Consider the following 25724-nt stretch of genomic DNA (forward strand, 5'->3'; position numbering starts at 1 on the left):
CTAATTTCCACCCAGTGCTTGTGAAGCACCATTGTCCAGTAGGAATACCATGTGAGCTGTGTCAGCCACATATGTAATATAAAATTTTCTAGTGGCCATAATTTAAGAATAAAGAAAAAATAGAGCAAATTAATATTTTACTTAACCCAGTATATCCAAAATATTATTACATTAATCTCTAGTTATCACATAATCCATTTAAAATATTTCAGTAATTTATAATGTTTTTTTGCTATATTGAGTCTTTTTAGTTGTACCTCATGCCATGTAGGGATCTTAGCTCCCTGACCAGGGACTGAACCTGTGTTTCCTGCATTGTCAGTGCAGTCTTAACCACTGGAGGATCAGGGAAGTCCCTGTATTGAGTCTTTTTAAATCTGGTGTGTGTTTTACACTTAGAGTACATCTCCACTCTGTCCCCACTTAAGGTGCTCAGTTAGCACTTCAACCATTGGTGGTCATCTTGGACAGCATAAGTTCTGGAGCTTTAGAGAATAATCCTGTTTTTCTTTACTAGTGCCTAGCGCAGTGCTTGGCACATAACAGGCACAAATTAAAGTTTGTTTTTTTTTAGTGAATGAGTAAGTGGATGAATGCAAATCCTAGAGAACTAGTAATAAAAGGCAATTTTGTTTGGGAAGTAACTTTTGTTGAGACCTGTGAATTTGACATAGATTTGAGTGACTTGAATCTGTATTAAAAAAACTTTTTACCTTTGCAGCGTTATGGATCCAAGCCTTTTGAGAGAACGGGAGCTGTTCAAAAAACGAGCTCTTTCCACTCCTGTAGTAGAAAAACGTTCTGTGTCTTCTGAGGCATCATCATCAAAGAAGAAAAAAGCAAAGCTAGAACATGGAGGATCATCGAGCTCTAAACAAAATTCTGGTTAGTAGAATTGACTGTTTTTATTTTTCAGGGAACCACTTAGTCATGGTAAGTTCATTTTTTAGTTCAACATTTGTATTGATTCTTAGTTTGTTAAGTATAAGGGCTGGAATGATGAGGTTTTTTTGCTCTTAAGATGTTTATAGTTGTTTTGTATTTAGAATTTAGGTTATTATCTTTTTTAAAAAAAAAACCTTCATTGAGGTTTAAATTACTTACCTTATAGTTCACTTTAAGTTTATAATTCAAAGATTTTTAGTAATTTTACAGTGTTGTGCAGCTGTTACTGCATTGACTTTTTGAACATTTCCATCACCCTCAAAAGATTCCTTGTGCCATGCTGTCACTCCTTGTTCCCACCTCAGCCCCTGAGAGCTGATAATTTACTTTCTGTCTCTTTGCCTTTTCTGAACATTACATGTAAATGAAGTTGTACAGAATATGTTCTTCAGTATGTGGCTTCTTCTTCCTGGCATCTATTGAGATGATAATGTTGTTCTTGTTCTTGTTAATATGGTGCTGTGTGCTGTGCTGTGCTCAGGCTTTGTGACCCTGTGAACTGTAGTCCATCAGGTTTCTCTGTTCATGGAATTTTCCAGGCAAGAATACTGGAGCAGGTTGCCATTTCTTATTCCAATTAATTAAATGGCAACCTACTCCGGTTAATTAATATGATATTAATTAGTATTAATTGATTCTCAGATGTTAAACCAACCTTGCATTCTTGGAATAAATCCTACTTGGTTTTGGTGTGTAATCCTTTGTTGTGTGATTCAGTTTGCTGATACTTTATTCAGTGTCCATCCATGTCATCCCATATATCAGCATTTCATTGCATTTTTATTGCTGAAGAGTATTCTACTAAATGGATATACCACAATTTGCCTATCCTTTTCCTGTTAATGGATATCTGGATTATTTCTACTTTTTGGCTATTATGAATAGTGCTGCTCTGAACATTCATGTACAAGTCTTTGTGTAGGCGTGTGTTTATTTCCACTTGGATAGAGACCTGAGTGAAATTTCTGGGTTATGTGTTAAATTTATGTTTAACTTTTTAAGAAACTACCAGAATGGCTGTACCGTATTACATTTCAGTGTCAATGCATGAGGAATCTATTTTTTCTCATCCTTGCCATTTTTATTATAGCCTTTCTAGAGGGTGTGAAGTGATATCATTGTGGCTTTAATATGAATAAAATTTCATGTGCTATTGATCATTCATGTGTCTTTTGATAAAATGTGTATTCAGATTGTTTTTGCTCATATGAAAAAATTGAGTTGTCTTCCTGTTGATTTGTAAAAGTTGTTTTTCTGGAGGCAGGTAGAGGAGCATGGTATGGCTTGCGAGATCTGAGTTCTGTGACCAGTGATTGAATCCAGGCCTTGGCAATGAAAGTGTGGAGTTCTAACCATCAGATCACCTTGTGGAATTCCCTTACATGTGTTTCTGGTGTCATATTTAAGAAATCTTTGCCTAACATAAGCTCATTAAAATATTTACTCCTGTGTTTTCTTCTAAGAGTTTTATAGTCTAAATTCATCTTTTTGTGTGTGGTTATTCAGTTGTCCCTGTGCAATTTCTTGGCGGTGGGGGGGCACTTTCTTTTCACTTTTGACTTACATTGGCACCCTTGTTGAATATCAGTTGACTACAGATGAGTTTTTTTTTTCTTCTGGAATCTCAATTAGTTTCCATTGACTCCTGTGTCTAGCCTCATGCAAAGATGGGCACAATAAGGGACAGAAATGGTATGGACGTAACAGAAGATATTAAGAAGAGGTGGCAAGAATTCACAGAAGAATTATACAAAAAAGATCTTCACGACCCATATAATCACAATGGTGTGATCACTCACCTAGAGCCAGACATCCTGGAATGCAAAGTCTAATGGGCCTTAGGAAGCATCGCTATGAAAAAAGCTAGTGGAGATGATGGAATTCCAGTTGAACTATTTCAGATCCTAAAAGATGATGCTGTGAAAGTGCTGCACTCAGTATGCCAGTGAATTCGGAAAACTCAGTAGTGGCCACGGGACTGGAAGAGGTCAGTTTTCATTCCAACCCCAAAGAAAGGCAATGCCAAAGAATGTTCAGACTACCGCACAATTGCACTCATCTCACACGCTAGTAAAATCATGCTCAAAATTCTCCAAGCCAGGCTTCAGCAATATGTGAACTGTGAACTTCTAGATGTTCAAGCTGGATTTAAAAAAGACAGAGGAACTGGAGATCAAATTGCCAACATCCGCTGGATCATCAAAAAAGCAAGAGAGTTCTAGAAAAACATCTACTGCTTTATTGACTACATCAAAGCCTTTGTGTGGATCATGACAAACTGGAAAATTCTTGAAGAGATGGGAATACCAGACCACCTGACCTGCCTCCTGAGAAACCTGTATGCAGGTCAAGAAGCAACAGTTAGAACTGGACATAGAACAACAGACTGGTTCCAAATAGGGAAAGGAGTACATCAAGGCTGTATATTGTCACCCTGCTTATTTAACTTATATGGAGAGTCCATCATGAGAAGCGCTGGGCTGGAGGAAGCACAAGCTGGAATCAAGATTGCCGGGAGAAATATCAATAACCTCAGATATGCAGATGACACCACCCTTATGGCAGAAAGTGAAGAAGAACTAAAGAGCCTCTTGATGAAAGTGAAAGAGGAGAATGAAAAAGTTGGCTTAAAACTCAACATTCAGAAAACTAAGATCATGGCATCTGGTCCCATAACTTCATGGGAAATAGATGGGGAAGCAGTGGATACAGTGACAGACTTTAGTTTTTTTGGGCTCCAGAATCACTGCAGATGGTGACTGCAGCCATGAAATTAGAAGACGTGCTTGCTTCTTGGAAGAAAAGTTATGACCAACCTAGACAGCCTATTAAAAAGCAGAGACGTTACTTTGCCAACAAAGGTCTGTTTAGTCAAAGCTATGGTTTTTCCAGTAGTCATGTATGGGTGTGAGAGTTGGACTATAAAGAAAGCTGAGTTCTGAAGAATTGATGCTTTTGAACTGTGGTGTTGGAGAAAACTCTTGAGAGTCCCTTGGACTGTGAGGAGATCCAACCAGTCCGTCCTAAAGGAAATCAATCCTGAATATTCATTGGAAGGACTGATGTTGAAGCTGAAACTCCAATGCTTTGGCCACCTGAGGAGAACTGACTCATTTGAAAAGACTGGGATGCTGGGAAATACTGAAGGCAGGAGGAGAAGGGGATGACAGAGGATGAGATGGTTGGATGGCATCACTGACTCAGTGGACGTGAGTTTGAGTCAGGAGTTGGTGATGGACAGGGAGGCCTGGTGTGCTGAAGTCCATGGGGTCACAAAGAATTGGACACGACTGAGCGACTGAACTGAGCTGATGCCAGTACCCCAGTCTATTGACAGCTGTAGCATTCTGGTAACATTTTGGAATTGGGAGGTATAAGTCCTTCAGTCCTGTTATCTTTTTCAAGGTTGTTTTGGTTTCTCCTGTATCCTTTGCATTTCCATATAAATTTTAGGATTAGCTTGTTTTCATTTGTGAGAGTCACCTGTGATTTTGATGGAGATTGCATTGAGAATTGCTACCTTAACAATAGTAAGTCTTGCAGCCAGTTAATATGGCTGTCTTTGCATTTATTTAGGTTTCTTATTTCTTTCAGCAATGCTTTGTAGTTTTTAATGTGTAACTCTTGCTCGATTAAATTCTAAATGTATTTTTTTGATATTGTGAATGAAATTATTTTCTTAATTTGGTATTTGGATTGTTAATTGCTACTATTAGAAATACACTATATTTGTGTACATTGATCTTGAACTCTGCAACTTTGCTGAACTCATTATTTCTAGTTTTTTTTGTGTGAAGTTTTATGGATTGGGGCTTCCCTGGTGGTCTAGCAGTAAAGAACCCACCTGCCAATCCAGGGACCAGGATCAGTCCCCAGGTCAGGAAGATCCCTTGCAGAAGGAAATGGCAACCCACTCCAGTATTCTTGCCTGGGAAATCCCATGGACGGAGGTGCCTGGTGGGCTCCAGTCCACGGGGTCGCACAGTCAGTGCGGCTTAGTGACTCAGCACCAGCTCATGTAAGATTATGTCATTTGTGAATAGGAAGTTTCACTTCAGCTTTCCAGTTTGAATGCCTTTTATTTTTCTTGTCAATATTGGCTACTAATAGTAGTAAGTGTGAATATCTTTGCCTTGTTCCTAATCTTGGGGGAAAGCATCCAGTCTTTCATGTTGTAATATGTTGTTAGCTGCAGGGAGTTCCCCTCTTTAGTTTGTTGAGAACTTTTAATATAAATGTGTAGTGGCTACTATTAAATGCTTGTTTGGCATCCATTGACATCATGTTTGTTCTTTTTCTTTATTAATGTGGATGTTATGCTAATTGAGTTTTAAATGTTAAATCAACCTTATATTCTTGAAATAAATTCTACTTGGTTGTTGTGTATAATCCTTTTTATTTGTCGTAGGAGTCACTTTGTTGATGTTTTGTACAGGATTTCTGTATCTCTATTCGTGAGGGATATGATATGGTCTGTAATTTTTTTGTGCCTGTTGGGGTATTTCTGGCCATAAAATGATTTGTGAGGTATTCCCTTTTCCTCTCTTCTCTGTAAAGGTTTGATAAAAATTTCATCTTAAATATTTGGTAAAATTCACATGGAAAGCTTTTTGGGCCTGATCTTTCCTTTGTAGGATGCTCTTCATAGAAATTTCTTCCTAAAGATCTGTTCAGATTTTCTGTTTCTTCTTGGGTTAATTTTGGTACTCTGTCTTTCTTAGGAGTTTGTCCATTTCATCAGCTACATTGTCCAAAGTTTTTCAGACTATTCCCTTGGAACCCTTTGATTTCTGTATGATTAGTAGTGCTATCCCTCCCCACTTTAGTTTCTGATTTTAGGAATTTTGTTGTTATTTGTTTTGGTTAGTCTCGCTTAAAGTTTGTCAATTTTGTTGATCTTTTTTAAATAAAAAACTAACTCTTGGTTTCATTGCTTTTTCTCTGTTTTCCTGGTTTTTAAAAATTTTATTTATTTCCACTTTATAGTTTCTTCCCTTCTGGTTATTTTGCGTTTAGTTTACTCTTAATATATTTTAGAGAACTAGATCAGTGTAACTTAGTTCACAACAGAAATTATTTGCCTACTTCAAAGTGTAGCAGTAGTAATCTTTACTGATGTCATCTTGTTATGTGGTTTTCAGACTGTTTTACTAACTGATATTACAGCAGAGCCAATCTTTCTATCAAAGCAGGTTTATCATTCTTACTAGCACATACATTAGGTTTGATTATCTCTCCTTTTAAATTTAAATCAAAGTTCTTTTTGTTCTTAAGTTTAATTTTTTGGCTGTCTTGTGCCCCCCAGGGATCCCGTCTTGGCCCCTGCATAGGGAGCATAGAGTCTTAACCACTGGACTGTCAGAAGTCCTTTAATGAAATTCATGTTGAGTTAATTCATAGTAAAGAAAATTTTAGGCTTCCCAAAAGGGGATCAGTGGTAAAGAATCAGCCTGCAATGCAGGAGACGTAGATTTGAGTTTGATCCCGGAGTTGGGAAGATTTCTTGGAAAAGGAGATGACAACCTACTTCAGTATTCTTGACTGGAAAAGTCCATGGACAGAGGAGTTTGGCAGGCTACAGTCCATGGGATCACAAAGAATCAGACGTGAATGAATGACTGAACACACATGCACGAACAAAATTTTAGAAACTGTTTTATGTGTTAGCAGAAATCCACTCTTAGAACTAGTCTCTTTTATCTACTTAAGAATACCTTTTGGAGAAGAAAATGACAACCCACTCCAGTATTCGTGCCTGGAAGGATCTCATGGACGGGGGAGCCTGGCGGGCTACAGTCCATGGGGTTGCAGAGTTGGACATGACTGAGTGTCTGAGCAAGAATATCTTTGCTTCAAAATCTCAGTGGCTTAAAACAGCGAAGGTTTGTTTCTGTTTCATATCACCTGTTCGTCATGGGGTCTTAACTCATTATAGTCACTCAAGGACCCAAGCTGACATAGTTGGTGATACTTCAGATATTGTTGGTGTCAATGACCGAGGGAAAGAGAACTCTGGAAAATCTTGGCCTGGCAGTTAAATGCTCTGGTTTGGATGTCCCTGGCGGCTCAGATGATAAAGAATCTGCCTGTGATGCAGGAGACCTGGGTTCGATCCTTGGGTCTAGAAAATCCCCTGGAGGAGGGAATGGCAAGCACTCCAGTATTCTTGCCTGGAGAATCCCATGGATGGGGGAGCCTGGTGGGCTACAGCCCGTGGGGTCACAGAGAGTTAGACACGACGAGTGACTAGCACTTGGAGGTGACACACATCCCTTCCTCTCACAGCTCATTGACCGGACCTCATCACAGGGCTCTATACCCCACCACTTGCGTGTGCCGAGTGAGAGGGGAGCTGGAAGTACTGGGTGTAAACACCAAAGCCGGCCACACCAGCCTAGCTTGGGCAACTGTCACTGCATTGCCCGGTCAGCTGCTTGCCAGGCCTCCTGGTGTAGCCTCTCCACTGGCCATTCTGTTTACTACGGTCGGTGATTTTCTGTTGATGAATCTGACCGCTCAGTGTTCTTATGCTCTGTCCTCGTGTCACTGGCTTGTTGCCCCTCCAACATGCTTTGCTTTCTTTTGCCCTTTGGTCTTTGGTCATAATATTTCCTCCTCATGGAATGTTCTTTCTTACCTCCTTCCTTCCTTCCTTTGGTGAACCTGTTTCTCTTTTAGGTTTCAGCCTAAAAGTCTTTCCCACTTGCCAGTTTGTGTTCATTGTTTAGCCTTTGAATTCCCACAGCGCTCCCTGTTTCTGACAGAGCTGTCTGTGCTACTGTAATTGCATGATTGTGCATGCTGAGTCCGCTCAGTCATGTCCGATTCTTTGCAACCCTTTGGGCTGTAGTCTGCCAGGCTCCTGAGTCCATGGGATTTTCCCCCATGCGAGATTCTCCAGACCAGAATACTGGAGTGGGTTGCCATGCCCTCTCCAGGGGATCCGCCCAACGCAGGGATTGAACTTGCATCTCCTGTGTCTCCTACATTGCAGGCAGATTCTTTACCCACTGAGCCATGGTTATCTGTTTGTCATTGTAACCTAATCACTCTCACATAGAAGCACGCGATACATCTTTTTTGAACGAGTTAAATTGCAGAGTAAGATAGGGAAAAGATAATGTTCATGATCAAAAAGTCTAGTTATCAAAGGACCTGTATGCTTCCTATCTATGGCACGAACCCCAAGTTTTTCAATTTATGAAAATGTGGTTTTAACAATTGCTCAGAATTGCTCCTGGTTACCAAAATATTTTGTATATATAAGTTTCAGAAGTCCTTTGAAAGTTGATTATGTGTTTTGTGTTAGTTGCTAACGTTAGAAGAAAAATAGAGAAAATAAATACTCTGGGTACTTCCCTGGTGGTCTGGTGGCTAAGACTTCACCTCCCAATTCAGGGGGCGCAGGTTGGATCCCTGGTCTGGGAGCTAAGATCCTACATGCCTAGTGGCCCAAAACTAAACAAACAATATTGTAACAAATTCAATAAAGACTTTAAAATATATAAATACTCTGGATAAGCGATTTCAGACTGGGATATAGGGCTCTTGAAATTGAAAACGATATTTTTCACTTCACATATCACATTTTTTCTATTTTGCCATAATTTTCAGTAGCTTCTTAATCTATTAAGTTGATGTGACACATTTAGTTACAGGTTGTTGCTTCCATTTTTTTGGTGGTTATTTTGAATAATGCTATTGTAAACATCTTTGTATCTTGAGTTTTTTTCTCTTGAACTAATTTCTCAGAATAAATTTCCAGAGGTGATGTTTCTGGCTAAAGGGCAGTTGTAGTGGTTAAAACCATACTTTGGTTTGCTCATGGCTTGTAGCGAAATAGTATCAGGGTTATAAAATTTAATACTGTACAGCCTTTGGCATTTCAGGAAATAAAACTGCCATATTAAAAAGTGTTAAGTGGGCCTATGTTGTGACAGTTTTAGCAGTCTTTTTGCATTGGGCATCTTAGTTCTTGAGAGTGTGAATATGAGAGGCATAGTGAAAAGACAAGCTTGAGAAGTGAAATTAGGAGGTGTGCTCGTGAGTTTCAGTTTGAAAATAGCTCGTCTTGGATCATGAATTTCTTACTAAAGAGTAAGTTGGTTTTATGAAATGTGTATGCAAGTGTCCTTGTGACCTTGCTGAGTATTTTGAGTCTTTCACACTAATTCTACATAAAACTTAAGTCTTTAAAACTATATAAGTACTGTAGCTAACTAGAAAATATTGCTGCTTAATAAGTTGGGTCTTACATGTAAGTGGGAGTATTTTACTTTGGACTTAGATAAGCATTTTAAGTAGCGTTTTAATTACCAAAACACAGTAATGACAGTACTGTTTTTTAGTCCACGTGGTTTGTTTAGATAAAGTCATTTTGGAATCATTAGCCTTTCTTATGTTTTTCAGTTTACCTTTTAATGCTTAGTATTGAATTCTAAGAATCTAATCCAGTTTTTGAAGTGTCATTTTACTTTTATTTTTAAAAATTTATTCATTTGGCTGCACTGTGTGGCTTGTGGGTTCTTAGTTCCCCAGCCAGGGATTGAACCCAGGCTCACAGTGGTGAAAGCATCCAGTCCTAATCACTGGACTGTCAGGGAATTCCCTGAAGTGTCATTTTAAACAGGTTGATCAATTACTCACATTTGTCAAAGTTTTATTGTATATTTAATGAAATAGATACAGACACAAAAAGTGCATATTTAGCTTGTTTTTCCCTTTGAGTAGAAATCTTTTAATTATTCATACTCAATATTATAACAACTGGTCTCAGACGTTTTTCTTTTTTTTTCCTCAGTAGTTGAAGACTGTTTTCAGAGCTTTTGTTCATTCTGTGTAGAGTACTAAACCACTTCAGTTTCACGTTTTCTGATGTTGTCCATCATACTTCTAATAGGGTTTGGTTCATTTTTCAAGTCTTTTACAGTTTTGTTTTTCACACAGCAGCAGCAATCAAGCACTTCATAAAGAAAAGCCAGCACCACTAAAGAAACCACTGTAAATATAAATAAAAGCAGAATGACAAAGCACGCAGTGTTCCAGTTATCATGGAAAGGGTAAATTTTTTGAACTTGAAAACCAAGGTACTGATAAACAGATGTAGTGGTTTCATTCCAGAGGCTGGAGCTCAGTGAAGCCATTCTTAGAGATTCTACTTCTTATATCACTCCTTTGAATCTATAGAAGGTAGAAAATGAATATATGTAACCAAATACAATGAATTTTGTCAGTTAAAATCTCAGTTCTAAGATTTGTTAGTTTATATAGACTGTGTGAATCTTCCTTATTTTCTGTCAGAATTCATGCCTAAATATAGTGTTCTTGAATTTTTTCTATATTTCTGTGTTTATGGACTATAAAATTCTACAAACTATACCTTTTTTTTTTTTTTAAATATATCACTTGTTAGACAAGTGTTTATTGTCAGGATTCATGTATAAAAGTTAATTGCTAATGGAGGGAGAAAAAAGGCAGCTGAATTGGTTTAAAATTTGACTAAAGCGGTGGTCACAGGACTATTATCTGAAAGAAAAAAAAAGAAAGCAAAACCCAAACTTAGCATTTTAGAGTTGTGTTCTTCAAACTGCCCCCAGAAAAGCTTTTCTCATACCTTTGTAGATCCTCCTCACCTTCCTGGTTCCGTATATTCTGTCTTAGTTCCACGCCTTTAAACTTCCAAGACAGGTGATGTGAATCAGGAAATAATGGCTGAGTGAAAAATAGTAGAGAAAGAAAAGCCAGGTAATGACAGAATAAGGATAATACAATTTTAGATTAAAGTTGCCTATGAAGAGACCTTAATCTTAGGATTTTTTTGTTATATATATATTTGTGTGTATATATATGCATATGGTAATCTTAAAATGTTTCATAATACCTAAATGGCCTATAGATAGGAATAGTTAAAAAAAAAAACAACACGCAGATTCAGCATTCCACAGGTACGTATTATTACATTTTTATTCCATTTACAAAATTACCCAGGGAGTCAAAGTTTACTATTCTTGCATTGAGCTTTGCTCTTGTTGACCTGATACTTGTTTGGCCTTAAGTGGGACTGTAAGGATTGAAGATTTGATAGTATTTAAAATAAAAAATGACTTTTTATTATCTTAATCTTCAAAAATAATCTTTTTAAGCTTTTTGAAAGAAGTTCTAAAATACATGAATACTAAGAAACTTTTTGAAATGAGAGGAAAAAACCCCAGAGTCCCACTTCCCTAATTCAGTGACTGTTGTCAGTTTGTATGCTTTCTTTTATGAAAAAAATGAATTATTTAGTGTTGTTTTTTTTGCTACATAATTGTAAGTAGACGTTTATTCTTGTAAATAAGTGTTTATTGATTACCTGCTTTGTAGCAAATACTTTTCTAAGTGCTAGAGATAACATGTGTGTGAGAGTATGTTTCATTTATAGACAATTTCAAGGTAGTATCAGTGTATGATGAATACCCCCATACTTATAATACAGCTTCATTTCTCAACTCTCGGCCAGTCTATATCTCTGCCCACTTCCATCCCATGGAATATTTTGAGGCAGATTCCAGATATCATGTCAATTCATCTAGGAATATTTTGGTATGTATATCTTAAGAGGTGAGGACTCTTTTTAAATATAACTGCAGTATCATTTTCACACCAAAAAAGATTAAAGCTTAAACCCCTTGCCCCCTCAAATGAACAGTTTAATTCATTAGATTTCTCTGTTTTCCTTATAAATATAACTTTAAAACTTTGCAGTTAATAAGCTAACATTTTCTAAGCTTATTTTCTTTTTTCTTTTCTTTTAAATCTGATTTGCTTGGCAAGTCATTTCACCTCTGGATGGACTTGGTTCCTTCCTTTCTTCTTTCGTGTATTTTGAAGGTTAAATTGATCATCTGAGGGCAGAAGTAAAGGTTTAAGTTCATTTTTTCTTGTTGGATTTAAGAATCCTTCCATTTTATGATGCTTGGTGACCTTTCATCTTGAAATGAGAGACAGGAGACTAATGGACGGTAATTGAATCAATTGCTTATGGGAGATACAAAAATACATTGTCTGGCACATGGGTATTTGAGTAACTTACAATTTTGTGGTGGTGGTTGTTTAGTCCCTTAGTTGTGTTCTACTCTTTGATTTGTTACCCATATTCTTTGCGACTGTAGCCCACCTAGGCTCCTCTGTCCAATGGGATTTCAGACTATGTCAGGAGACCCAGCCTTTCAGAGTTACTCTTTTGTCTTTTGGTTTTTTCTTTTCCAAGTACACCATAGTAGAAGGCAGGGTTTCTGTGTTGCACAGCTCCAGGGAGTATTAGTCTTGGTGTGGTGTGTGGTGGGTGCCTGTCAGATAGAATACAGTGTACGCTGGGGTTGTGCAGTGTGAAGGTCCTGATAGCCCACCGTTCCTCCTCTGCATGGTCGCTGCCTCTGATCTTAGCACCGTTTACACAAATAGTCAAGTAATCTATAGACGCTAACTCAAATGGAGACAAAAGTCACCTCCTTTTGACCCAGCCTTGCTGATAGAGTAGTGTCATGTATGCGTGTGCACAAATGCCTGAATAATGAAAAAAAATCCTTTTGAATTTTTAGCACTGCTAAAATGCAGATATTCCTTGGAGGGGTAACACAGATTGTTAGTTATTTTTGCTTCAGTATGAATGAGTTTTAGGTTCTTTTTGAAGAGCAGAGCTAATAGAGGAGAGGGAGATGAAGAAGATGAAGGCCTTGGGGAAATCGGGGTGAGGGTGTCTTACGTGGATGCATAAAAGCAGGAAGAATTGCCTGAGCCCTATCTGGTAATTTTACCTTGGCCCACCTAGCCCTCTCCAGCACAGATAGAAGTATTCCTTAGGCCTTTCAGGTTGTGATTCCTTTTTAAAATTTGGAAATTTCTTTTGAAATTTCTCTTCTAAATCTGACATTAGAACCGACTGCTGGGAGAATAATGGCAGGGGAGGAAGGAGAGAGTAGAGTGAGGGGGTTTCCACATTTTAGCCCTCAAATTTAACCTATCCTAATAATTAACTTAAGTTTTTCATGACTGATTTCAGAAACATTATTCTAGCAATTTTAAATAAAAAGTATCATTTATAATCTTATCTCCCTAACATATCAAACTTTTAATTTTTTTTCCTAGAAATTGGCTGTGTAAAATGTATAAGTCATACCTGGTTGAAATTATACTGAATTTACTCCTTTGTATTTTAATTTATTATGAGTAAGTCTTTTTACATTTGTGGTGACTTTTTAAGACCGGGGAGAAATTATAAAGACTTAATAAATAAGTTATTATTTCAAAATGAAATTTTAGAATGATTAGAAAGTTGGTTTAAGGAACTTTGTATTTATTTTTGAGGTACAAGTGAACTGCTTAAAATTTTTTCTGGTCCCCTTCTCCCTTTAAAAAAAAAAAAAGCAGGAGTGAGGGAAAGAGATGGAATGGGCGAGATAAGGAGAGGAGAGAAGCGGGCAGGGAGACACACTCTACATTCACTTTTTTGAGGCTAACTCGTACCTGTCGTTGAACTGTTCTGCTGGTTACATTAATACAGTATAGTCACACAGTTGAATGTTACGCGTGAATGAGTGACTGTAGTGACCCAGAAAGATCTTTAGGATATGTTGTTAACTGAACAAAGTGCAGGACAGTATGTGGAGGAAAAAGGGAAATAATATGCATTTTTAGTTACTTGTATCTGCGCAGGAATCTTGGGGATATACAGAAATTAATAACAATGATTACTTGTGGGGTTGGTTGGAGAGTAGAGTCAGGTGATAGGGGTGTGTGTGAAACTTGTCAAGGTGGACCTTGTTATAATCTCTTGGTTTTGGAACCATTTGAATGTAGTTATTCAAAGCCAAAAGTACTCCTTGCCTTTGGCTTTTAACAGTTTATTGTGTTTAGATGACTTCTAAAGCAGAATTAGTGCATCGTGACTTTGACTAGACTGAGTACTTTATCCACATGCAAACATGCTTATAATTATTCTTGGAATGGTGACTGTGGATAGATGTATGTGCCACCTCCACGGGTACTTGTGAGTTTTTCATCATGGGTATCTAGGCAGTTTTCAGGGAATATACATAGCAGGTTTATGTTGTGAATGATGACGGGTTGCCATTTGTGAATGTGTTGGTTAACCGATGAGCAACTCAGAACATTCACCCTTTAGCTAGCTTCTGGGCATAACCTGGAAAAAGTAAACCCTGTAAGATAGATTTATTTTCCACCTTACATGTAATGTGGTTTATTCTTTCATAGTACTCTAGAACTCTAATAATTTTGTGTGTTTAGGGTAAAATCTAAATTTTTGATGAATTAGACATAATTAGATACGCATGTAGAGGGGCTTCCCAGGTGGTATAGTGGTAAAGAACCTGCCTGCCAATACAGGAGACATAAGAGACATGGATTTGATACCTGGGTTGGGAAAATCCCCTGGAGGAGGGCATAGCAGTCCACTTTGGTATTCTTGCTGGGAAAATCTCATGGACAGAGGAGCCTGGTGGGTACAGTCCACAGGGTCGCATGGAGTCGGAGACGACTGGAGCGACTTAGCATGCACGCAGACATGTAGAAAGTCATTTACCAATAGGATTTTCTTGTATTGTGATACTGTTTTTGAAATTAAAATATTAATTTATATGAAGCAGATGCTGTAAACATGCCTTTGAGAAAGTGAGAGAAAACAGTCAAAGGTGGGAACAGTCTGTTATATATACAATTATATAGATAATTTTTAGTTTTTTAAAATATAAATTCCCTTTACCTAATTTTCCTCCCATTTTTAAGGCCCTAGTGAAATATTTACGGGTATAGGACTTGGAACTGTTCTGGAGTCCTTGAATTGCCAGATCGAAATAAAGTTATGCTTTTGTTCTATTTATGGAAAAAGCCCTTGAGTTCAATTTTCTGGTACCTTTAAAAGCATATCCCTTTGAACTATGATCAATTAATCGTAATAGCTTTTACATATAGAATAGCTCATCCACCTCTGGAACTGTCTGGGGTAGGCCATGTATCTAGTTAGCTGGGTGAAATGGCAATGAGCTTCCATCTGTGTAACTATAGACAGTTACCAGTAAGATGTAGGCTGATTATAGCATTAAGACAGTTTGGGAGATAGGAGTTTCTGTCTGAAGTTTGAGTTATGAGTTAACTGTTCTATTTGACAGTTATTTTTATTTGATCTGAGACTGTTTTTGAGCTCTCTTACTTTGGGTAGCAAGCAAGAATATTTCCTAAGCAATTAACCACATTGTACTGAGTCTGGAGAAATCTTCTTTCAGCAACCTTTGGGCTTCATAGGGGATACTTTTCTCATGCTGGCAGAACACTGATTATTATAGAAGGAACAAAAATTATGAAAAAAAAAAAAAAAACCTTTAAAATTTAAAATAGATTTACCAGCAAAGAAAAGGGCAGAAGTTGAATCTTTAGGTCAGTATATCTAGGTAATATTTTAGAACTCTAGCATTTACTAAATAGTTAAATTTTCATGTTTGAATATTTCAAATTCATATAGGATTTGAAATTTGGTCAGCAAGTTGATAGTAATTCTTAGTAGACATGAATGATGGCTCTGAGCTATGAAACTAATCTTAGCACCTCAAAAGGTACCCTTCTCCCTCCCTTAACCAATTCTTCTTAGGATATATTTTCATTTTAAAATGTAGTTTATCAAAAAAGACTTACTGTGTATTTATTTTTGAAGATTAGTTTAAGAATAACTGTAACATATTGAAATACTATGATAAATACATATTTCTGTGGCATCTAAAAATGAAACATTAAGTGGATTTTTATTTAATAATAGCATGACTTGTATGTTACAGTAATATAGACTTTAAAATTTGACTGTAGGAATTTATTTTAATTTAAATGTATGAAAGTCTAAAGCTCTGGCTCTGAAAATCATCTCGTTGCTTATAGTATAATGCAGCCTAGTAATGGTACTTTTGTGGTCTTTTTATTTTCATATAAAAATCACAGTGTGATTATTGGCATTCTCTACATCTACACTTAAATAAAAACAATTTTGAATATATTCTCATATTTTCTAAAATATAACAAACTTTCATATAAATGCTTTAAATTTGTATGTATAATCAGAAAGCTTTAGTTCTGGATTTGCTTTTAGTCTAGATTCTTCTTTAAGAAAAATCCTTTGTTAAGACAGACCAAACTGCTGAAATGAAATAGCTCAGAGAAATTGAAATTTGCAAGTAATTGCTTAATGTCAAATGCATATGGCTTACTCTAAGGTCTGGATATAGATCAGGTTCATAGAAAATGTCATGAATTTTCCATTAAGGCACAGATGGTAAGGGTGCTTGTCAAAGAGCAAAGGCAGTCTTCATATTTTCATAATGAAATCCTACCAGACAATGAAAACAATAGAGGTTTCTTGGTCTTTAGTAGGAACAAAGCTTTCTGCTTGGATTTTATGGTAAAATATTTATATTGTATCATAAGAACATGTATTATTAAATGAAAAGATCACAGAAACCTACCTCTGGTCTGAAAGGCTGCAGTTGAAGCGATGGTAACGTCTGTTAGTAATGCAGTCTAGTGCACAGCTAAGGTGGAGCTGCGCTTCTATTGGCTGAACCACAGGGCAGCTGACAGTTTCCTCTGTGTTCATTTGCATTAAGTCCTGCCACCCTGAGTAAATCATTCATAAACTTGAGTAGAGCTGTCGGGGTTCTCAACTGTCACCCCCTCTTTAGGCCTAATTGTTTTTGTTTTTAAGCTAAATTTCTGCATAGAAATTTGTGAGTTAGTAACAAATTGATGATTCCTTAGTGTTTAGCTGTAGAATTTCTGATCCTTTGGTGATTATTTAAGTGCTCAGGCTAGAAGCTAATCTCCAGAGAGGCCGTAACCTGGGAAACCAGCAGTCTAGGTTCTCCAGTGTGGTATTTTCTCCACGAATTGTGCATAGAATCTCATAAATGATATTCTCTTTTCTTTCAGCTTGCCATTTATATAAATCTGACTCTCTGGAAGTGATTATTTCTGTGTGGTAGTTTGATTTAGATGAAATTCTGAGGGAGAAGAAAAAGAAAAAAAATTTTTATCTCTACTAATTGGGAGAGGGTTAACTTTGGTAGGTACATCAGTGATACTAAAAAACCGTCTGTGAAAGTTAAATTGCAAAAGAACCCTCAGTTGGCTGTTTAGAGATAGAATGATGTTTTTATTATGGTTTATTAGAGTTGTGGTCTAAGTGTAACAATCAAGGTTTTTATCTGTGAGAGTGGCTATTAGACAGCAGCAGACTGGGTTAATGCTTGCTGTGCAGACTTTAGTTTTTTAAATTTTGAATAAGTCACATTTGTTTCTAAGACCAGTAAAGGAGTATGTGGAAATAATTATTACGTTCATTTGTTCAGTCAAGTAATATTTATTGTTTACTACTCCTGGCATTGAGTTAAAACACTGGAGACCTTACGGTAAACAGAACTGTATGTGCTTCATGATTGACCGTTTGCCTGGTGCTTGTGCTTAGCTTGACACCACCCTTATGGCAGAAAGTGAAGAGGAACTCAAGAGCCTCTTGATGAAAGTGAAAGAGGAGAGTGAAAAGGTTGGCTTGAAGCTCAACATTCAGAAAACTAAGATCATGGCATCTGGTTCCATCACTTCATGGGAAATAGATGGGGAAACAGTGGAAACAGTGTCAGACTTTATTTTTTTGGGCTCCAAAATCACTGTGGATGCTGATTGCAGCCATGAAATTAAAAGACGCTTGCTCCTTGGAAGGAAAGCTATGACCAACCTAGATAGCATATTGAAAAGCAGAGACATTAATTACTTGGCCAGCCAAGGTCCATCTAGTCAAGGCTATGGTTTTTCCCGTGGTCATGTATGAATGTGAGAGTTGGACCGTGAAGAAAGCTGATCGCCGAAGAATTGATGCTTTTGAACTGTGGTGCTGGAGAAGACTCTTGAGAGTCCCTTATACTGCAAGGAGATCCAACCAGTCCATTCTAAAGGAGATCAATCCTGGGTGTTCATTGGAAGGACTGATGTTAAAGCTGAAACTCCAGTACTTTGGCCACCTCATGCGACGAGTTGACTTACTGGAAAAGACCCTGATGCTGGGAGGGATTGGGGGCGGGAGGAGAAGGGGACGACAGAGAATGAGATGGCTGGATGGCATCACAGACTCGATGGACGTGAGTTTGAGTGAACTCTGGGAGTTGGTGATGGACAGGGAGGCCTGGTGTGCTGTGATTCATGGGGTCGCAAAGAGTCGGACACGACTGAGCGACTGAACTGAACTGTCCATAGCATATTGTCTTTAGCTATTATTCATAATCTTCCCAGTTAGTTATTTAGTATTATAAGATGAATGTATTACTTAAGAATTCACTAAATATGTATTTATGGATTCCTGTATTCTGAAAAAATATCCAGTTGGAAATGGAATAATTTTGTTAAATGCTAACTAATGATTCTTATATCAGGCACATCACAGTTTACCACTGGATTGGGATCTTTAGTCTGCCACTTATTAGTCTGTTTTCTTGTGTTTAAAATGAGACAGTGAAAACCACTTAAATGGGATTTCTGGGAGGGATTAAGTGAGAAAACCATTTTAGCTTGATTCTTGGCAACAGTCAGTGTTCAGTGAAGGTTAGTTCCTGTTGTTTGTTATGAGTGTCCTGAACACCTTGGGAAAATGAACTGCATAGAAAGTATATCATAATTGAAATAGCAAATGTGAAGGCACACCTGTAAGGCATTCTTAATGTTATTTCAGAAAACATAAAGTAGACTTTAATGTGTCAGTTAAATTACATTAAAGTTGTAGCAGTTATTCTTAAAGGAAAATTGCATATGAGGTTTCATTTTAGTCTAAAAAAATCATGTTCAATAAAGCCTTTTCACTAACTAATCTCAGAGGAATATTATGCTGCCTTCTAGAAGCTGTTCTTTTGGATCTCTGACAGTTGTTCCATTTGACTTGCGGTTATTCTAATGCATTCTTTTGTTTAAATTATTATTACCAAACTGGTGCCAGAAATTGACTCTCCCTGCTTTTATTTAACCTCTTCCATTGTGGATCAACCACATGGGAACTTTATAACATGTGATCTGATTCCTTGCTAGTAGAATGTGTACTTCTGAAATGTCTTCCTAGTATTTACAATGAATTTTTCACTCTTGCTGCTTGAGTAATAGAATGTATTTGTGATGCAATGGTAGCATTCGGGTTTCTGCCTATAAATATGCAACAGAATGGTATATGTTCTGAACCAAATGATCTATGTAAATTGCTCCTTGTATCATGCTGTCGTCATTTTAAAGTCTTCATGTTTATACAGTGGTACTGCTTACATTTTTTATTCCAATATATCTCTGAAGTTGACTTTAAAATAGTTATGGGATCATACTTTTTATTAATTCCCATTGATCAATAACTATTTGTTATACGTTGATAAGCAGAAATTGATATAATTGGTGATAAATTGAATTTTTTATCCCTTAGAATTAATCTACTCACTTCTCACGGTTTTAAGGTTGTTAGAAAAGCACTGTGGATCAGATTGTGATTTGTATTGTCCTCTTGTTTAAAAAACCTTACTTTTAATTTTGGAGGAAATCTAGTCAGACTTAAGGAAAGAGTGAGATAAAGGTGCTTATGAAAGAAATATATTTTAATGTTTTTGAAGTATTTATACTTTGTTTCCATCCTCAGAAAATAGTTACTACACATGCACAGATTTTGAATTTGTCACCAAAATTTCATGGGATGGAATTTTCTAGATAGAAAAACTCAATGAATATTTTACCAGATTTAAAATCATCTTAGCTGCTTAAAAGTAGATAATCACATCTAATATTAAAATGTTGTAATTGTTTTTTGAACTTCATTTTCAGATCATAGCAATGGATCATTTAATTTGAAAGCTCTATCAGGAAGCTCAGGATATAAGTTTGGCGTTCTAGCTAAGATTGTGAATTACATGAAGGTAAGTACTTTTCTCAACTAACAAAAATTCTTTTGGTTTTTGGCAAAAGAGGGGGATTGGAATTTTCAGAAGTAAATTTGTATATTATATACATGTCAAAATTTATCAAGTTGTATGTTTCAATATGTGGTTTATTGTATGCCTATTATACCTCAGCAAAACTGTAAAAAAATACTTAACGCTTCAAGCTTTTTATGTTATAGCAAGTTGGCTTTGCAGTGAGTCATCTAAGTATATTTTATTTACTTTGCAGAGCATTAGTTGAAGTACACAGTGTGAGCCCACCATTTCACTTAATAGAATTGTGCTCAGGCAGTAGAGATAGCCACCTCTTAATTAGTTAGTACTTGTTGGCAAAACCAATGAAAAAATGTGAATGATTTACAGGATCTTACTTCTGTTGATGGTGAGAAGTAAAAAACACTACATAGTTCAGGGAGATGGTGGTGGTGGCTTTTCTACATCTTGGAGGGGAAAAATCAAGATTTACTGAGGGTCTTAGAAAAGCTTTGACTTCAAAAGAATTAGAATTTAATGTTGGATGGGAGATTTAGTATTTTTTGAAGTAGATTTTGAAGTTTTGATGATACAACATTTTGGCTTTACTAAAAATTCTGAACCCTGACTTACCCTATCAAAGTGAAATTTCATTTAGCTAAAACGGTTAAGTGATTTCAGATTTAACCTCTTTGTCTGCCAGACTGATATTCTGTTTAGTTACTACTTGCACCTCTTGAAAAAGTCATGGAAAATACTACTGATATATTTGTTGTTATTTCATGTTTTAGCTGTTTGTTCCTTAGTATATAAATCAGGTTTATGTGAAGACTTTTCTTTCATAATTTAAGAGAACTTGGTATCTGTCTGGCTATATGTGAAATCTGTGGTTTGTATTTGATTTTTGGTAGAAATCCATTATTGAGTAATATACTCTGATATTTAGACATTCATCTTTCATTGCATCCATCCATTCCCCGACATGGTAAACAATTATTAAAACCTACTGTATCCTGTTAGGGGCAGCAGAGAGTAAGATGATTAGATGGCATTACCAGCTCTGTGAACATGAATTTGAGCAAACTCCAGGAGATACTGGAGGACAGAGAAGCCTGGCGTGCTGCAGTCCATGAGTTGCAGAGTTGGACATGACTTTGCAGCTGAACAATACTGTATGCTAATTGTGGCACGAATAGTATGAATGCCCAGACGAATGGATGCCCTTGAGGCGCTCAGCCTTTTGAGGGAGACTGGCATTTAAATCTCATGTTTTTGGTACTTTGCTAAAACAGTTTTCATTTTATACCTTTGTTAATCTAGAACAGCAGTCTTAAAATTTTTACTCAAATGTTCCCTGAAAGAGTTTTGAAAAACTGTGTGTTCCTTTGCACATATTTGAATTGATAAGTATAATTTTTCAGCAGAATTTTTGTTTAAATGAAATATAGTTGACCCACTCCAGTATTCTTGCCTGAAGAAAGAGTCGGACACGACTGAGTAACTAACTTTTCACTTTCACAATTTGTATTAGTTTCAGGTGTATGACAAAGTGATCCCGATGGGTTTCCCATTATAGGGTACTGTAAGATACTGAATGAAGCCCCCTGTGCTGTACAGTAGGCCTTGTTGTTCATCTGTTTTATATATAATGGTGTGTATCTGTTGACCCCAAACTCCTGTTACTCCCTGCCCACCTCCCCCCTACCCACTGTGTTCCCCTTTGGCAACTGTAAGTTTGTTTTCTATGTCTCAGTCTAATTTCTGTTTTAACAAAAATACACATAGTGATACAGGATGAAATTGCTGGCATATTTTAATATTTTAAATAAAATATAGCACTCTTAAATTTATCTTAGGGAATCTAAATGTCATTTTTTAAAAATATAAAAACAAACTGCAGTGGTTGGAAATTTTAATTATTTTCCCTTTCAACTTGTATGGTAGTTCTGTTATTCCTGCCGAATTTTATGCAAATTTTACATATTTTAGTGTTCAGGAATCTTCTGTTGATCATCTAACAAACTCCTTTGTCACGGCACTATGTATATGCAATAAGGGATGTTTTCCCTATGACCATGAGACTTAAATATTTTCTGGTTTGAGTTACAATTATTCTTACCACATAGTTGCTTGGAATAACATAAATACATCAAAATTTTGATTAAAATGCACTTTGTATGTAATAATTATACAACAGAAATCCATTTTTAAAGAAATAAATGGAGCTGTCTTTCTCCTGTGGTTCTTGTATCTGGAGATAATATTATTAATAGAATAAAATAGGATTTGACATCAATATCTGGTCTTATTTTGAGATTTTGTAGTGCTTAAAATTAAAAATGTTGATATAAATATGTTCATTCTAATAGAAATTTTGTGGTAGAAAACCTTCCAGGTTGTGTGCCAAAAATCACATAGTGACCTATCATTAAACATTTCTTAGTTGACAGTTCTATTAATATTAGGTCCTCCTTTAGTTTTTTTGAATGCAGAAGAATGGGAATCATCTAATTAGCCAAAGAATTTGTTAACTTGTCCTTAACCATTTGTTTAGTTCTACGACGTATGTCAAAAAAGTTTTACCAAGACTCAGTAAATAAGTGATTATATCAGGTTCCTCCTCTTCTCTGTCTAGGCACTTTTGTTAATCTCATATATTCAGAAGCAGTTGAAAATAAAAATGCTAGTTTCAACAGTTTTGCCAGTGCAGTTTTTAATGAAATGTTTTTATGTTTATAAATATATCTTTGCCAAAGCTGTCATGTTGAAGGTTTAATATATTCAATTTATGAAAATTTTTTCTTGGTTAATAAAACTAGTTTCCACTGTTGGACCAACGGTATATATCAGACTTATTTTTTAATCATTAAATGTCTATTACTGTTGTTATTTTGTTCAGTTGCTCAGTCGTCCAACACTTTGTGACCCCATGGGCTGTAGCACACCAGGCTTCCCTGTCCTTGACTATCTCCCGGAGTTTGCTCAAACTCATGTCCATTGAGTCAATGATGCCATCCAACCATCTCATCCTCTGTCGTCCCCTTCTCCTCTTGCCTCTTTCCTAGCATCAGGGTTTCTCCAGTGAGTTGGCTGTTTGCATCAGGTGGCCAAAGTATTGGAGCTTCAGCTTCAGCATCCGTCCTTCAATATTCAGGGTTGATTTCCTTTAGAATTGACTGGTTTGATCTTGCTGTCCAAGGAACTCTCAAGAGTCTTCTCCAGCACCACAGTTTGAAAGCATCGGTTCTTCGGTGCTCAACCTTTTTTATGGTCTAACTCTCATATCTCTACATGCCTACTGGAAAAACCAAAGCTTTGACAACTTGGACACTGTGTACCTTTGTCGGCAAATCACTGCGGACAGGGACTGCAGCCATGAAATTAAATACATTAAATTAATCCATTCTCTAGGTTTGTCATAGTTTTTTTCCCAAGGAGCAAGCGTCTTTTACTTTCATGGCTGTAGTCACCATCTGCAGTGAATTTGAAGCCTAAGAAGATAAAGTCTGTCACTGTTTCCATCCCCCCCCCCCCATTTGTTTGTCATGAAGTGATGGGACTGGATGCCATGGTCTTACTTTTTTGAATGTTGAGTTTTAAGCCAGGTTTTTCACTCTCCTCTTTCTCCTTCATCAAGAGGCCCTAATTTAGTTCCTCTTCACTTTCTGCCATAAGGGTGGTGTTATCTGCATATCTGAAGTTATTGATATTTCTCCCAGCAATGTTGATTCCAGCTTGTGCTCCATCCAGCCAAGCATTTTGCATGGTGTACACAGCATATAAATTAAATAAACAGGGTGACAGTATACAGCCTTGACATACTCCTTTCCCAGTTTGGAACCAGTCTGTTGTTCCATGTCCAGTTCTAGCTGTTGTTCGTGACCTGCATACAGGTTTCTCAGGAGGCAGGTCAGGTGGTCTGGTATTCTCATCTCTTTCAGAATTTTCCACAGTTTGTTGTATCCACACAGACAAAGGCTTTGGCACACTTAATGAAGCAGAACTAGATGTTTTTCTGGAACTCTTTTTCTATGATCCAGCAGATGCTGGCAATTTGATCTCTGGTTCTTCTGCTGTTTCTAAATCCAGTTTGTATATCTGGAAGTACTTGGTCACGTACTGCTGAAGCCTAGCTGAAGGATTTTGAGCATTATCTTGCTAACATGTGAAATGAGCTCAACTGTGCAGCAGTTTGAACATTCTTTGGCATTGCCCTTCTTTGGACTTGGAATGAAAACTGACCTTTTCCAGTTCTGTGGCCACTGTTTTCCAAATTTGCTGGCATATTGAGTGCAGCAGTTTAACAGCACCATCTTTCAGGATTTGAAATAGCTCAGCTGGAATTCCATCACCTACACTAGCTTTGTTCATGGTAGTGCTTCCTAAGGCCCACTTGACTTCACATTCCTGGAGTATTGTTTTGCTGACTGTGTAGAGCTTCTCCATCTTTGACTGTAAAGGACACAGTCAGTCAGATTTCAGTATTGACCATTTGGTGATGTCCATGTGCAGAGTCATCTCTTGGGTTTTTGCAAAAGGGTGTTTGCTCTGACCAACATGTTCTCTTGGTAAAACCCTGTTAGTCTTTGCCCTCTTCATTTTGTACTCTGAGGCCAAACTTATCTGTTATCCAGGTATCTCTTGACTTCCTACTTTTGCTTTCCAGTTTGCTATGATGCAAAGGACATCTTTTTTTTTTGGTGTTAGTTCCAGAAGGTCTTGTAGGTCTTCATAGAATCATTCAACTTCGTTTTCTTTGGCATTAGTGGTTGGGTCATAGACTTGGATTACTGTGATATTGAATGGTTTGCCTTGAAACAAGATCATGCTGTCAGTTTTGAAATTGCATCCAAATACTGCATTTCGAGCTCTTTCATTGACTGTGAGGGCTACTCCATTTCTTCTAAGGGATTCTTGCCCAAGTAGTAGATATAATGGGCATCTAAATTAAATTCGCCCATTCCCATCCATTTTAGTTCATTGATTCCTGAAATGTCCATGTTCACTCTTGACATCTCCTGTTTGACCACAGCCAAACCTTGGATATGGACCTAACATTGATTTACCTTGATTCATGGACCTAACATTCCGGGTTCCTATGCAGTGTTGTTCTTTATTGTATCGGAGTTTACTTTCACCATCAGACACATCCATAACCGTGTGTCATTTCCGCTTTGGCTCAGCCTCTTCATTCTTTCTGGACCTATTTCTCTGTTCTTCTCCAGTAGCATATTGGTCACCTACTGACCTGGGGGGGGTTCATTTTTCAGTGTCACATCTTTTTCCCTTTGCATACTATTCATGGGGTTCTCAGGGCAAGAATACTGAAGTGGTTTGCCATTCCCTTCTCCAGTGCACCACGTTTTGTCAGAACTCTCCACCATGACCTGTCTGTCTTGGGTGGCCCTACATGGCATGGCTCATAGTTTCATTAAGTTACACAAAGCTGTAATCCATGTGATCGGTTTGGCTAGTTTTCTGTGATTATGGTTTTCATTCTGTCTGCCCTCTGATGGATGAGGATAAGAGGCTTATGCAAGCTTCCTGATGGAAGGGACTGACTGACTGTGGGGATAACTGGGTCTTGCTCTGGACAAGGCCATGCTCAGTATATCTTTAATTCAGTTTTCTCCTGATGAGTGGGACTGTGCTCCCTCCCTTTAGTTTGGCCTGAGGCCTTAGGGCAGTAATGGCGATCTCCGACCTCTTCCCAAAAGACTTATGCCAGCAAGTCAGTGTCCCTGACCCCACAACAGGCCACTGTCACTCCATGCCTCCACTAGAGACTCCCAAATACTCACAGTCAAGTCT

The 25724-nt window shown here is 37.2% G+C and overlaps 2 protein-coding genes across 3 annotated transcripts in view; one reads left to right on the top strand and one right to left on the bottom strand.

Annotated features, from left to right (window-relative positions):
- GTF2E2 (general transcription factor IIE subunit 2) overlaps window positions 1–25724 on the top strand; it is an 82487-nt gene that overhangs the window by 3909 nt on the left and 52854 nt on the right. The window contains exons 2-3 of the mRNA XM_055416553.2: window positions 722–885; window positions 19825–19916. Of these exons, the coding sequence (XP_055272528.1) occupies window positions 726–885; window positions 19825–19916 (252 nt within the window). The 5' untranslated portion in view covers window positions 722–725. The remainder of the gene's footprint in view (window positions 1–721; window positions 886–19824; window positions 19917–25724) is intronic.
- SMIM18 (small integral membrane protein 18) lies at window positions 9792–16616 on the bottom strand. Of its 2 annotated transcripts, none has more exons than XM_088832680.1 (3): window positions 16449–16616; window positions 10559–10656; window positions 9792–10125 (listed from the first exon to the last, which is right to left on the bottom strand). In XM_088832680.1, the coding sequence occupies exon 3, from the start codon at window positions 10086–10088 to the stop codon at window positions 9792–9794; it is 297 nt and encodes a 98-aa protein (XP_088688806.1). In that variant the 5' UTR covers window positions 10089–10125; window positions 10559–10656; window positions 16449–16616. The 2 variants fall into 2 exon arrangements, with proteins under 2 accessions (XP_088688806.1, XP_088688807.1); XM_088832681.1 differs by having other exon boundaries at window positions 10578–10656; window positions 16449–16475.

The sequence above is a fragment of the Moschus berezovskii genome, chromosome 26, assembly GCF_049115385.1.
Source record: "Moschus berezovskii isolate FMDL1 chromosome 26, NW_MosBer_1.0, whole genome shotgun sequence".
Classification (NCBI taxonomy): domain Eukaryota; kingdom Metazoa; phylum Chordata; class Mammalia; order Artiodactyla; family Moschidae; genus Moschus; species Moschus berezovskii.

Bases quoted from the DNA above. Each gene is read 5' to 3' on its own strand.
- SMIM18 (XM_088832680.1), bottom strand. From the start codon at position 10,088: ATGGCTTCACTGAGCTCCAGCCTCTGGAATGAAACCACTACATCTGTT.